Source organism: Mesoplodon bidens (genome assembly GCF_964165515.1).
Source record: "Mesoplodon bidens genome assembly, chromosome: 14".
Taxonomy (NCBI): Eukaryota; Metazoa; Chordata; class Mammalia; order Artiodactyla; family Ziphiidae; genus Mesoplodon; species Mesoplodon bidens.
Window position 1 is genome coordinate 18,677,424 of NC_138170.1, and position 12,137 is coordinate 18,689,560.

The window sequence follows — 12,137 nt, forward strand, 5'->3', positions numbered from 1 at the left end:
TGACCTTGACAATGACTTAAAATCCATCACAACTGGGGAAGTGACCAATGTGTGGCACTGTCTCTTTGAAAGCTGGTGTTTTTAACAGTAACTTTGGGGCAAAAGGATCATTTTCGTCTTAACGTTGGTGATATGCAGACTCCGCCTTCTGTTCACAGTGATGCAGTTTGGCAAAGGGAAGTCGTGCTGCTACCGGTTTCTGACGAAAGGCCAGCAGTGGATTTGGCTGCAGACCCACTACTACATCACCTACCACCAGTGGAACTCCAAGCCCGAGTTCATCGTGTGCACGCACTCAGTGGTCAGGTGCGGGCAGGGGGCCGGGAGGGGTGGCCGGGCCTGAGGCAGCTCCGCCAGAGCCCCATCACCCTCAGTGGACCCCGTTTCTGAGGAGCGAGCCCCGGGCTTGAATTCTTCAGCGGGGCCTGGGCTGTGCTCTGCAGTGAACAGGCTAATCCACAGAGCTCAGATCCCTTCCAGCTCCACACCCATCCCTGTTCTCCAGGGCTGAGGCTTCCTCCCAGCGTCCCGTCAGGCCCCTCTGAAAGCCTCATTGAGCTCTTCCAGGCGGCCAGGATGTTCCTTAGTAGGTTACTGCTTCGGTGACCTACTTACATATTTTCCCCTCATCTCCGTCCGGCCCCCAGCCTTCCCTTGTTGCTGTTTGGAGAAGAAGATTAAAATTTTGCCTCTAAATAACTCAGAGACATAGTCCCCTTTTTGAACACTTTAAAAAACCCCTGCTGGCAACCAAGGCAGGGTTGGTACAAGAGCCAGGCTGCTGGTGGGAGAGGGTTCCTGGCGGTCCCGTGGCCTCGGGGGCGCCCCCAGCCCAGCGTGGGTGGGCAGGGCTTCCAAGGGAGCCAGCACACCGGTGTTCCCTGGATGTTGCCGTGCGGGTCACAGTCCCTCCCAAAGGTAAAGGAGAGGTGCTATTTGGGGGTTTCCCAACTACAAAAACGTTAAGAACGTAAATCGGTTTCAAACTGGTCTAGAGGAGAGCATTGGAGGAGAGCAAAGAAAGAAAGGTTAGAAGGACTGCATTTTATATATGTACATAACAGATAGACGATAGATAGCAGATAGATGGAGAGATACATATACATACCTACTGCATTATATACGTGTACATAAGAGGTGGATGATTGATAGCAGATAATGAGTAGGTAGGTAGGTGGAGAGATGGATGGATAGATAATAGATAATGGATGGATAGATAGATAATATGTGGATAGATGATGGATGGATAGATAATGGATGGATAGATAGATAATGGATGGATGGATGGATAGATACATAGATAATAGATGGATAGATAATAGATGATACATGGATAGATAATAGATGATGGATGGGTGGATAGATAATGGATAGATGATGGATGGATAATAAATGGATGGATGGATAGATGGATAGATAATGGATAGACAGGTAGATAGATAATAGATACATGGATAGATAATAGATGGACGGATAGATAATAGATGATGGATGGATAGATGGATAGGTAGATAATAGATACATGAACAGATAATAGGTAGATGATGGATGGATAGATACTATCCATACACACACACACACGTGTGCGTGTGCGCACACACACACACACACACGTATATCCCTCTTCTTTAGTAAGTGGGGAAAGAGGAGAGATAAGAAGCACAGGTATTTCTTGGCCAGTGACCGTGATCATCACATCGCACACCCACTCTCAGGGCCCTGCTCCTGGCTTCCCAGCCTCCTCTGGGCACGTCAGCAGCCAGTGGTTTCTGATTCCATGGCCAGTCCCCCCTCTCTGCCTGGGCCTTTGCTAGAGTGTCCCTTTGCCCCCAGGGAAGGTGGACATCATCAGCACCTTTCTCCTCAGATCTGCCCTTGACCCTGTTCTTCCTCTCCATCTTCTACCTCCCAGATCCCAGATTTTCAGAGAAAGTAGGGGGTGACCTAGTGAGTAAACGAGGTCACAAGCATTCTATAGGCCCAAGAGCCACCGCCATTCCCCAAGACCCCTCACCCAGCCTGCGTCTCCACACACGAGGCAAAAGCCACAGCTAAGTCACTCAGCCATCACCACATTGAACTGATTTACCTGCGCTATTCAAAAAGTGGGTCCATAGACTAATTGGCAGTCTGGGTCTGTTTCTAGGTTTGGTCAAAAGAAAGCTTCCGGCAGTTTCGTAGTCTGTAATTACTAAAAAAAAAAAGTTATGTGTCAATTCCTCCTATGCATAGTCCAAACTGAGTAGGTCTTAAGAAAGTCTTCTAATTATTTGAAGGCTGAGGCTCATTCTATAGAGGAAAATAGGTTTCTAAAGACAATTATGTTTGGGGGTTTTGGGGTGAGGGTGGGTAGAGATCAGTAAAGGAGAAGGAAATAAAAACATTCTAGAAAGGAAGATAATTCTGAATGTCACAGTGGAAGTAACTGCAGTGGAATTTAGACCCAGAAAGAAACTCCATCCTCAGACAAGTGACAGGGCTAACCTCCTTGCTGGTGGCTGTTCTGGGAGGGGGATCACACAGGGAACCTGGACCCGTCACACTAGCCCTCTTTGCTGGTGTCGTCCTGGAATGTCCCCCCTCCAGCTGTGGTCTCTTGATTTCCTGAGCAGTTACGCGGAGGTCCGGGTGGAAAGACGACAAGAGCTGGCCCTGGAGGACCCACTTCTGGAGACCGTCCACCCTTCGGCACTGAAGGTATTCTGATGCCCAACAGAGGATAAAGGCAAAGTCTGGCTGAGTAGAATCTTCCATGAGTTGTGATCATACAAACAGTCATACTAAAAATGGCAGGTCGTATTTACTGAGCTCTTGCTATGTTCCCAGTACTATTCAATGTAATTTTGGGGTATTTGCCTATTTGCCCCTTGTGAGGTCCCTGTGAGGCGGGCACTGTTACTGTCCTTCTTCAGGTAAGACAGCAGCACACGGAGGTTGTAGCTAACGTACCCAAAGCCACCGAGGCTGGGGACTCACAGAGCTGTGCAAGAAACAGCCTCTGGACTCAGAGCAGGGTTTGGCACCTTCCAGCCTTACAAGAATGGCTGTGCAGGCACACCTCAGAGATGCTGTGGCTTCCGGACCACCACAATAAAGCGAATGTCGCAGTAAAGCGAGTCACACAAATTTTTTGGGGTTTCCCAGTGCATATAAAAGATCTGTTTACACTATACTGTAGCCTATTACGTGTGCAATAGTATTAGGGTTTTTTAAATTGTACATACCTAAATTTAAAAATACTTCATTGCTAAAAAAATGCTAAGCGTCATCTGACAAGGCAGGGTTGCCACAAACCTTCCATTTGTACAAAATCACACTCCCTGCGAAGTGTGATAAAGTGAAACGTGATAAAAGAAGGTCTGCCTGTAGTGCGTCCACTTTGTGTGTGTCCCACAGATGACAAGTTGGGGGTTACTCCGTCGTCCCATGGAGGCAGGGAATAGTCTGAGTGCCCTGCCCTCCCCTTAGCCTAAGGCTGATACTCTGCCTACAGAAGAGCGTCCCACAAGCACGCTGCCGCTCGCACACCCTTGTGGCTTCACTGCCAGGGTGTACTTTCCACTTCTGTGTCCGGGGCTCTGAGTTGACAGCCTTGTTGGAGCCAGCTTTGCATCAGGGAGCTCCGAGAGGTGTGGGGAGGTATTTCTCTTCCCAAAGCCCAGACCTCCTTCCTCGCCCAGCCTGAACTCTCTGGACCCCCCCTGGCCAGGATGCCCCGGTCTCTGCTCCTGGCGTGTCAGACAACTGGAAGGGAGCTTGCAAGTAGACGAGAGCTCTGTTTCTCAAAGGTCATTCTTCAAGCAAACACAAATGTTGGGAGACAAAGAGAGAAAGCAAGAAAGGGAGTGTTGTATTTCATCAAAGCTAAGAAGCCATCAATTGTAAGGTCTACCATTATTTCATCTCCACTGGGAAAGAGAAAATGCTGCCAATCTGTGAAGTCAGGATTTCTTATCATTAGTTGAAGGACACATCCCAAGTTCAGATATGTCAAAATGTGAGAGGGAAAGGGCCTCGTAGAACTCATGAGATAGGGTTCACGTTCCAGCCTGCCCGTGACCTAGAATCCAGAGTCTCTGGCCGGAAACTGACGCAGCAGCAGTGGTCCAACAAAAGCATCTCTGATCCATTGAGAACTCAGTTGGGAAGAGGGAGAAATCCCCTTTAAAGACCAGACAGCCGTCGCATCTTTGCCGAGCCTCCCCTGCTGGCGGGCTACGTGGTGATGTGTTGTACAGTGATTCATCACCAGCACACTGAGGCGACACCTCTGTCATCGCTTATGGATGTGTTTATTACCCAGCTCTGTCCATTAATGCATCATGTATCACGTCCAAGGGTGGAATTAAGCTGTTAATAGGCATGTGTTAGACACACCGTACACCACAGCTGAAGATCGGGCAGTGTCTATCATCCAGTCGGAAATTGATTATTGAGGTTTCCGATTCTTTGGGAATATTAGAGCCCAGTGGAACTTCTCATCAACCTGCACTTATGTATAAGCACACAAATACAATCTCAGGCTGCCAGGTTAAGAAGCCCCTTTTAAAGGAAAAGCTCCAGGACCATGCTTTTCAAACTCTCAGCGGTAATGGACCATTTGGTTTTTTAATTTCAAACCTGTCACTGATGGACGCTTTTTAAAAATGCAAATTCCCCTGCTTGGCTGGGATGTGTGGCTGTGTCAAACGGCTATAAAAGCTTCTCAGCTCCTACTCTCACTTCCTGTACTTACTTCTCTGCTGACCAGGAGCATGCCATTCGCCAACGGCCATGGGCCAGGGACCCCACTCTAAGGGGTGTGATCTGGGGGAGACACTGACCAAGCAACAGGACCTCAAAATGGACATTTAGCACAGCAAACCCAGGCACATCCTGCGCTTCTGTTTTGCACAAAGGCCCGTAGGTCTCGTAGCAATCATTTCAGCCGTACTCGGGCACACGCAGTGTCCACCCTCACTGGAGCCACGACTCAAAATACAGAACAGCCATGTAGAGCCACACACAGAGATTTAAGGACTGAGACCAGGAGACATCAAGCAGCCTAGGAATCTCACCATCCTTCTGAGACCAGGTAGAAGCCTAGCCCAGGAGAGTAAGCATTATGTTTCTTCTTTAGCTTAAAAATCATTATAATCCCTGTTTTCTTAGGCTTATGACACCTACACCAGTGCAGGATGGAAAGATGGTTCCTCAGGGCTGGAAGGTCACAGCTGCTTTCTCACCATTCTGTGCTCAAGGCAGAGGCATCCTGGGGGCCCAGCATCAGTGGGGATCCAGGGGTCAAGAACTGGAGACCGTTGGCCCTTTGCCTGTTCTCCACTCGGGGGCCCTGAGGTTGCAGAGGAAGAGCAGTGGGGAGATGGTGTCCAGGAGAGTCCAGAGGCATTTGTTTCATGGGAGTATTAATAATCCAGTACCACCAACAACCTTACTTCTAGACCCGGCCTCTCCACCTGCTTCTGGGAAAGCCAAGATTCTGGGCATGAGGTGACAATTTTAAGGAAAAACCAAAATGCCAAATCCCTTATGAAAATCTAAACTATCAAAACTACAAGGCGAGAAAGTATAATAAACACTGCTTCCAGGCTACCAGCCTCTCGAAGATGCTAGATTACATCTCTGTATAAATAGTCCACCCGAATGTGTTTGGAATTATCTCCAAACCGTTACAGTATTTCTCTCAAAACACTTCAAAGTTTCCTAAATATTTAGAGAACAGCTGAAGTCACCTAATTCATTGCCATGATCTCGATGCTGAAACGTGGAACTGTGTGTGTGTGTGTGTGTGTGTGTGTGTGTGTGTGTGTGTGTGTGTTTCAGCACAAGAGCTCCAGCCTGGAAGCGCAGCAGCACTTTAATGCCCTCGACGTGGGCACCTCGGGCCTTAACACCAGCCACTCACCGTCGGCGTCCTCAAGAAGTTCCCACAAATCCTCGCGCACGGCTGTGTCCGAACCCGCCTGTGAGTGTGACACCGCGGAGGGAAGGGGTGGGCGCCTGGTGGGCTGGGGTGGTGGGGGGCATACAGAGAGGCCCACGAGGGGCCCCCAAACTTGAGGAGAAGCAGGGCAGTCCGTGGTCTGAAGCGGAAGTTGCCATTCGGTTCCCGTGCCTTCCCTTCTCTCCCGCTGGTCTCTCCCCCCACCCCCCCACCCCCGGCTCCACTGGTCTCTTCCCCCCACCCCCCGGCCCCAGCTCCACTGGTCTCTTCCCCCCACCCCAGCTCCACTGGTCTCTTCCCCCACCAACCCCGGCTCCACTGGTCTCTTCCCCCCACAACCCCCGTCCCGGCTCCACACTCTGGTTCCTCCACTGGCACACGCAGCCGACATAAAGCAGGCGACGTGCAGACCCGGTGAGGTGTGTGATCAGGCAGCTGGCTGAACCATGTGGTGGACATAAAGCTCGTGGATGCTCTACTGTCATCCACCTGCTCCCAGGTGGTACCAGAGGCGGGCAGAGCCTCTGTGGTTCTCAAAACCACCTCCACTTCCGCTGGGCTTCCTTTATCAGATTCCACCCAGGCCCGTGTTTCATGCACACCGTGGTCACTGTTCCCCTCTTTTGATAAGAAAGCTGTTAAGCGTGTGCAAGTCTGAAAGGTGATGCGTTTCTTGCAGCTACTCCAGGCAAGCTGAGGGCAGAGGCTGGCACCACGGTTTTGCCAAGATCGGCTCAAGAGCTCCCCGTGCTAGGGCTCGGCCAGGCAGCCACGATGCCGGTATGTGAGTGACCCCAAACTTTTCACCCAGCCTGTGCTACGGCATCGCAGGGGCCTGCAGGGCCACAGGACTGCGTGCTGCATCTTCGCAGAGTACCAGCTGTACTTAGAGATCGCTGGTGGCAAGTGGGGGTGGGAAGTTAAGATGTTTAATTGGCAACAAATTTAAAACATTTTTATTCCAAAATTAACATGGATGTATATCCATAGAATTCAAAATCCAAAAGAGTTTTAAAGATAAAGCTCAAAACTTCAAATTTGGGGTTACACCCCCAGAGCCTCTGGGGATACATGATTAGGACCCTCCTATTTTAGGTCCCATTTCACTCCAGTGCAAATGTCTGAGAACCTTGATGTCAACAAGAAGGTCCCCCTGCATATACCAGGCAGTGTCCCTCATATATGCCAGGCCTCTCCAGAACATCAGGGAACATGTGGCCTCCTAGAAAGCACGCTGGCTAGATGCAAAGTCACTAATGTACCTACCACACTCCCGTTATCCATCACCATGGAACAAACCACACCAAACTCAGTGGCATAAAGCAACAGTCATGGGGCTTCCCTGGTGGCGCAGTGGTTAAGAATCTGCCTGCCAGTGCAGGGGACACAGGTTCGAGCTCTGGTCTGGAAAGATCCCACATACCACGGAGCAACTAAGCCCGTGCGCCACAACTACTGAGCCTGTGTTCTAGAGCCTGTGAGCCACAGCTACCGAGCCCACGTGCCACAACTACTGAAGCCTGTGTGCCTAGAGCCCGTGCTCCGCAACAAGAGAAGCCACCGCAATGAGAAGCCCGCTCACCGCAAAGAAGACTAGCCCCTGCTCGCTGCAACTAGAGAAAGCCCGCACGCAGCAACAAAGACCCAACGCAGCCAAAAATAAAATAAATAAGTTTAAAAAACACGAAAAAGAAAGAAAGCAACAGTTATTTTCCACGTTCATGGATTCTGGGTCAGGAATTCAGAAAAGGCACAGTGGGAGTGACTCCTCTTTGCTGCCTGGTGTTGGAAGCCTCCCAGATCAGGGCTGGGAGGTCCACATCCCCGGTGTGTCTGCATCCCCGGCTGATGGCTGGGCCCAGCTCAGAGCATGCTCTGTTGACTTGCGTGGACCTCTCCATGCCATCCTCCCGGCATGCTCCTGGGTTCCAAGAGGAAATATCTGGAGAGGGACTTCCATGAGAGCCAGGTGGAACTGCGTGGCTTTCTGTGACCTTGCCTTAAAAGTCCCACAGTGTCACCTCTGCCATCCCTCTCGGGTAAAGCAGTCACAAGCTCACCCACAGAGAGGGACACAGACCTCGCTCTCAATGGGAAAAGTATCCCCAGATTTTAGGGGCCACATCCACATAGTGGCCAAGTACCTCCCACTCATCCCTCGCTGACCTTTTAAAGATGGGAGTGAAGTGTCCCCTTCCTTCTTGCTGTCACCATGGAAATTATGCCCACCCTGCTGAAAAGCTTGGGCAACATGTTTTATTTTCAAGCAGAACATGACAAAGAGCACTTTCTTTGTCTCCAGCCACCTTTTGATGAGCTTGTGAGCTATGGTGGCTGCTCTTTTTTTTGTTTTTTTTTTTTGCTGTACGCGGGCCTCTCACTGTTGTGGCCTCTCCCGTTGCGGAGCACAGGCTCCGGACGCGCAGGCTCAGCGGCCATGGCTCACGGGCCCAGCCGCTCTGCGGCATGTGGGATCTTCCCGGACCGGGGCACGAACCCGTGTCCCCTGCATCGGCAGGCGGACTCTCAACCACTGCCCCACCAGGGAAGCCCTGATGGCCGCTCTTCTGATATTGGCTGTCCATGCAACTCTCTCTGCCACTGTTGGTGACAGCTCTGTCCCAGTTGTGCAAGGGAACAAAACTGGAGAACCAGAACCAGAACCAGAACCAGTCCCTGGGATTCTCACTCAAAACAGGTCTCCTGCTGCCTCTGCTCCTGATCTTGTTCTGGGGACAGCTTTCCATTGGGGCTGCTTTTTGTAGTCCCCAGGGCCTGGGGCAACTTTGGGATAACTTCAGAAGAAGCTTTTTACTTTTCTTTTTAAAGCTCTCAAGAGCCTCGTGAAGCTGAGGGCTGCATTTCTTGTTTCTACACGTTGTCCCACCCCACCCCTGCTCCCCTGCCCACCTGAGTGGTCAGGGCACAGAGGCTGGGACTCAGCTGACCTTGCCGGACTCTCTCCACCAGATTGCAGGCAGAGTCTGGCGAAACTGCAGCCACATTCACTGCCTGGGTGGGTCAGCGAGTAGAGACGTGCAGGGGCCTGTCCATCTGCATTAGTGTTGAGCAGAAAGGCCAAGGTGTTGTCTTTCTGCTGGACAACACCACTAAGAAAGTACTGATCTGGGAAAAGAGCGACCACATCCACCAAGAACGGGGCCTAGAACAGGAGGCGAGGCAGGGTGGGGTGGAGATGCCCAGCTCCGGCCGGTGGCAGCGGCTCTGCAGAGCACACCGTGATGGAAGGCATCGGGCCTGAGTGCCCCCCAGTGCCCCCCACCCTTCACCAACCGCGTGTCACCGCTGACTCCGTGCCCTGCAAGGGCAGCAACCTGCGACCCCACCTTTCCCGGGGAACATAAGCCTTCCAGAAGTAAGCTGTCCACTCTAGGGCAGAAGAGCCTCCTTGAGGCCAGAGAACCCAGCTGGCTGAGAGACAGCGCCCGGTCCTTCCTCTAGCGGCCCAGAAGCTGCATTTGACAGCAAGGCCCCTCTCCTTTCCCCAGGCTCCCCTGCCCGCCCCGGCGTCCTGTGACATCACACAGCAGCTTCTGCCTCAGACCATCTTGCAAAGCCCACCTGCCCCCATGACACAGGTGAGTCTGGGACTCAGGGCAGGGGAAACCCGGGGCGGCACTTCCCCGAGACCGGATGCTGGGGTCCTCTGGAGGGTGTGGGTGCACTGGTGCTGACCTACAGGCTCCACACCAAGGCCCCCCAGACGGGACTGTTTCCCCCCATGTGCAGGTGGGGCGTGTGGAGCTGTGGACGTTGCCCCTCCCCCGTCTTCATCTCCATCCATCCTCCCATTGATCTTCTCTGGCGTCTGTTTCTCAATCCTTTTAGCAATCTTTCTTCATCTCTCCGCCACTTTTCCGTGTTCCTCTGATCTTTCACGACTCCTAATTGGTCACGATATTTTAGAAAAGGTCTGAAGGAAGCCACATGTTACGGGAAGACTTTGCAAGGGTTTAAAAGCTCTGAGTCCAGTATTATAAATACCGCATTTTTTAAATAGAGGATCAGGGCTTGGCTGAGTAATTCCTTCTATGTTGCAACAACATTCAGCGAGTTACTGTTTGGGTCAGTCAGGAAGTGAGTGTGAAGACGCAAAGATGCTTGTGGCGCAGCCCTCGCTTTTGGACTTGGAGTTCAAGGGCGAGATGGTCGTATAAACAGAGAAACTGCCACAGCAGGGTGTGTGTTTTTATAGAACCGCTAAGAAAATATTCTGTCTACGGAAGTCCAAGGGCAGTTGAGCTGACAGGCCACAGACCTCTGATTTCCATTCCTTTATGAGATATTGAGCTTTGCCCCCTTTTTGGCCACAAGGGGGTCCCAGGGGGGCAGTTCACCAAGATGTGTCCCTGGCCACACACTTGCCAAAGTGTGCACGTCTGTCATGGTGCAGATCTGTCACCACTGGTGAAAACTGTTTCAGAACATACATCCTTCCCACGAACAGTGGCCTCACATGTTTTCCTGGAATAAGAAACACACGTGCTGCAAGCACATGCTCCTTGCCAGAGTTCGGCTTAAGTAGGGATATAAAACCTACCCAGCCAGAGTCGACGAATGCAAATGATCTCTATTCATCCTCATTAGGAAAAAAAGAATTTTTTTTCTCTTCAAATTTCCAAGGCACATTTGGTATGAAATGAGTAACTTCTTCAGTCCAAAGGCCCATGAAATGAGAATTCCTTCATCTTGTGGGTCTTGCATTGTAATAAGTCATGGTGTGATAAAGGCCCCTTTGGAATTCTAGTTTTTCATATATTGATCTTCATTTTAACTAACAGTAACAGTTCTTAGTCTCTTAGGCAGATTATACTTAATAATAACCATATTTTTTATTGGAGTACAGTTGCTTTACAATGTTGTGTTAGTTTCTACTGTACAGCAAAGTGAATCAGCTATACGTATACATATATCCCCTCTTTTTTTGGATTTCCTTCCCATTTAAGTCACCACAGAGCATTGAGTAGAGTTCCCTGTGCTATACAGTAGGTTCTCATTAGTACTCTGTTTTATACATAGTACCAATATATGTGTATATATGTCAATATATATGTGTCTATATATATATACACATACACATATATATATGTGTGTATATGTCAATCCCCATCTCCCAATTCATCCCACACCCCCCTTCCCCCTTGGTATCCATACGTTTGTGCTCTATGTCTGTGTCTGTATTTCTGCTTTGCAAGTAAGATCATCTATACCAATTTTTAGATTCCACATGTGTGCGTTAGTATATGATATTTGTTTTTCTCTTTCTGACTTACTTCACTCTGTATGACAGTCTCTAGGTCCATCCACCTCACTACAAATAACTCAATTTCGTTTCTTTTTATGGCTGAGTAATATTCTATTGTATATATGTACCACACCTTCTTTATCCATTCCTCTGTTGATGGACGTTAAGGTTGCTTCCATGTCCTGGCTATTGGATATAGTGCTGCAATGACCAGTAACCGTATTCTTTTTTTGTGTGTGTGGTACGCAGGCCTCTCACTGCTGTGGCCTCTCCCGTTGCGGAGCACAGGCTCCAGACGCGCAGGCTCAGCAGCCATGGCTCACGGGCCCAGCCGCTCCGCAGCATATGGGATCCTCCCAGACCGGGGCACGAACCTGTGTCCCCTGCATTGGCAGGCAGACTCTCAACCACTGCGCCATCAGGGAAGCCCCAGTAACCGTATTCTTTTTTTTTTTTTTTTTTTTTTTTGCTGTACGCGGGCCTCTCACTGCTGTGGCCTCTCCCGTTGCGGAGCACAGGCTCCGCGGCCATGGCTCGCGGGCCCAGCCGCTGCGCGGCATGTGGGATCTTCCGGGATAGGGGCACGAACCCGTGTCCCCTGCATCGGCAGGCGGACTCTCAACCACTGCGCCACCAGGGAAGCCCAACCGTATTCTTTAAGACGTTCTTGTGTAATGCTGGCCTTTCAAATCAGATAGTTCTTCTCATACCTACTCACGTGAAATAATGAGATTTTACAATTTTCTCTCTTTCCCCTCACTGATGTTATCACTGTGGTACCCTATCGAGGGAAAGGGGGGGAAAAAATCCAAAATCTGGGCAACGGTTATCTGGCTAAGTGATGGTTTTGCTTCATAGTGTGTTGCTAATGTGTCTCTAAGTTAGGGAAGATCTCTTTATCAAAAAGGCCACAATCAAGAATATAAC

The 12,137-nt window shown here is 50.3% G+C and overlaps 1 protein-coding gene across 4 annotated transcripts in view; it reads left to right on the top strand.

The window, feature by feature from the left end:
- The window catches only part of NPAS2 (neuronal PAS domain protein 2), a 193,389-nt gene that overhangs the window by 163,684 nt on the left and 17,568 nt on the right, over positions 1 to 12,137 (top strand). For all 4 annotated transcript variants that reach the window (XM_081254939.1, XM_081254938.1, XM_081254940.1 and 1 more), the window contains 5 exons: positions 159 to 306; positions 2,613 to 2,697; positions 5,824 to 5,965; positions 6,624 to 6,724; positions 9,454 to 9,543. In XM_081254939.1, coding sequence (XP_081111065.1) covers positions 159 to 306; positions 2,613 to 2,697; positions 5,824 to 5,965; positions 6,624 to 6,724; positions 9,454 to 9,543 — 566 coding nt within the window. The remainder of the gene's footprint in view (positions 1 to 158; positions 307 to 2,612; positions 2,698 to 5,823; positions 5,966 to 6,623; positions 6,725 to 9,453; positions 9,544 to 12,137) is intronic.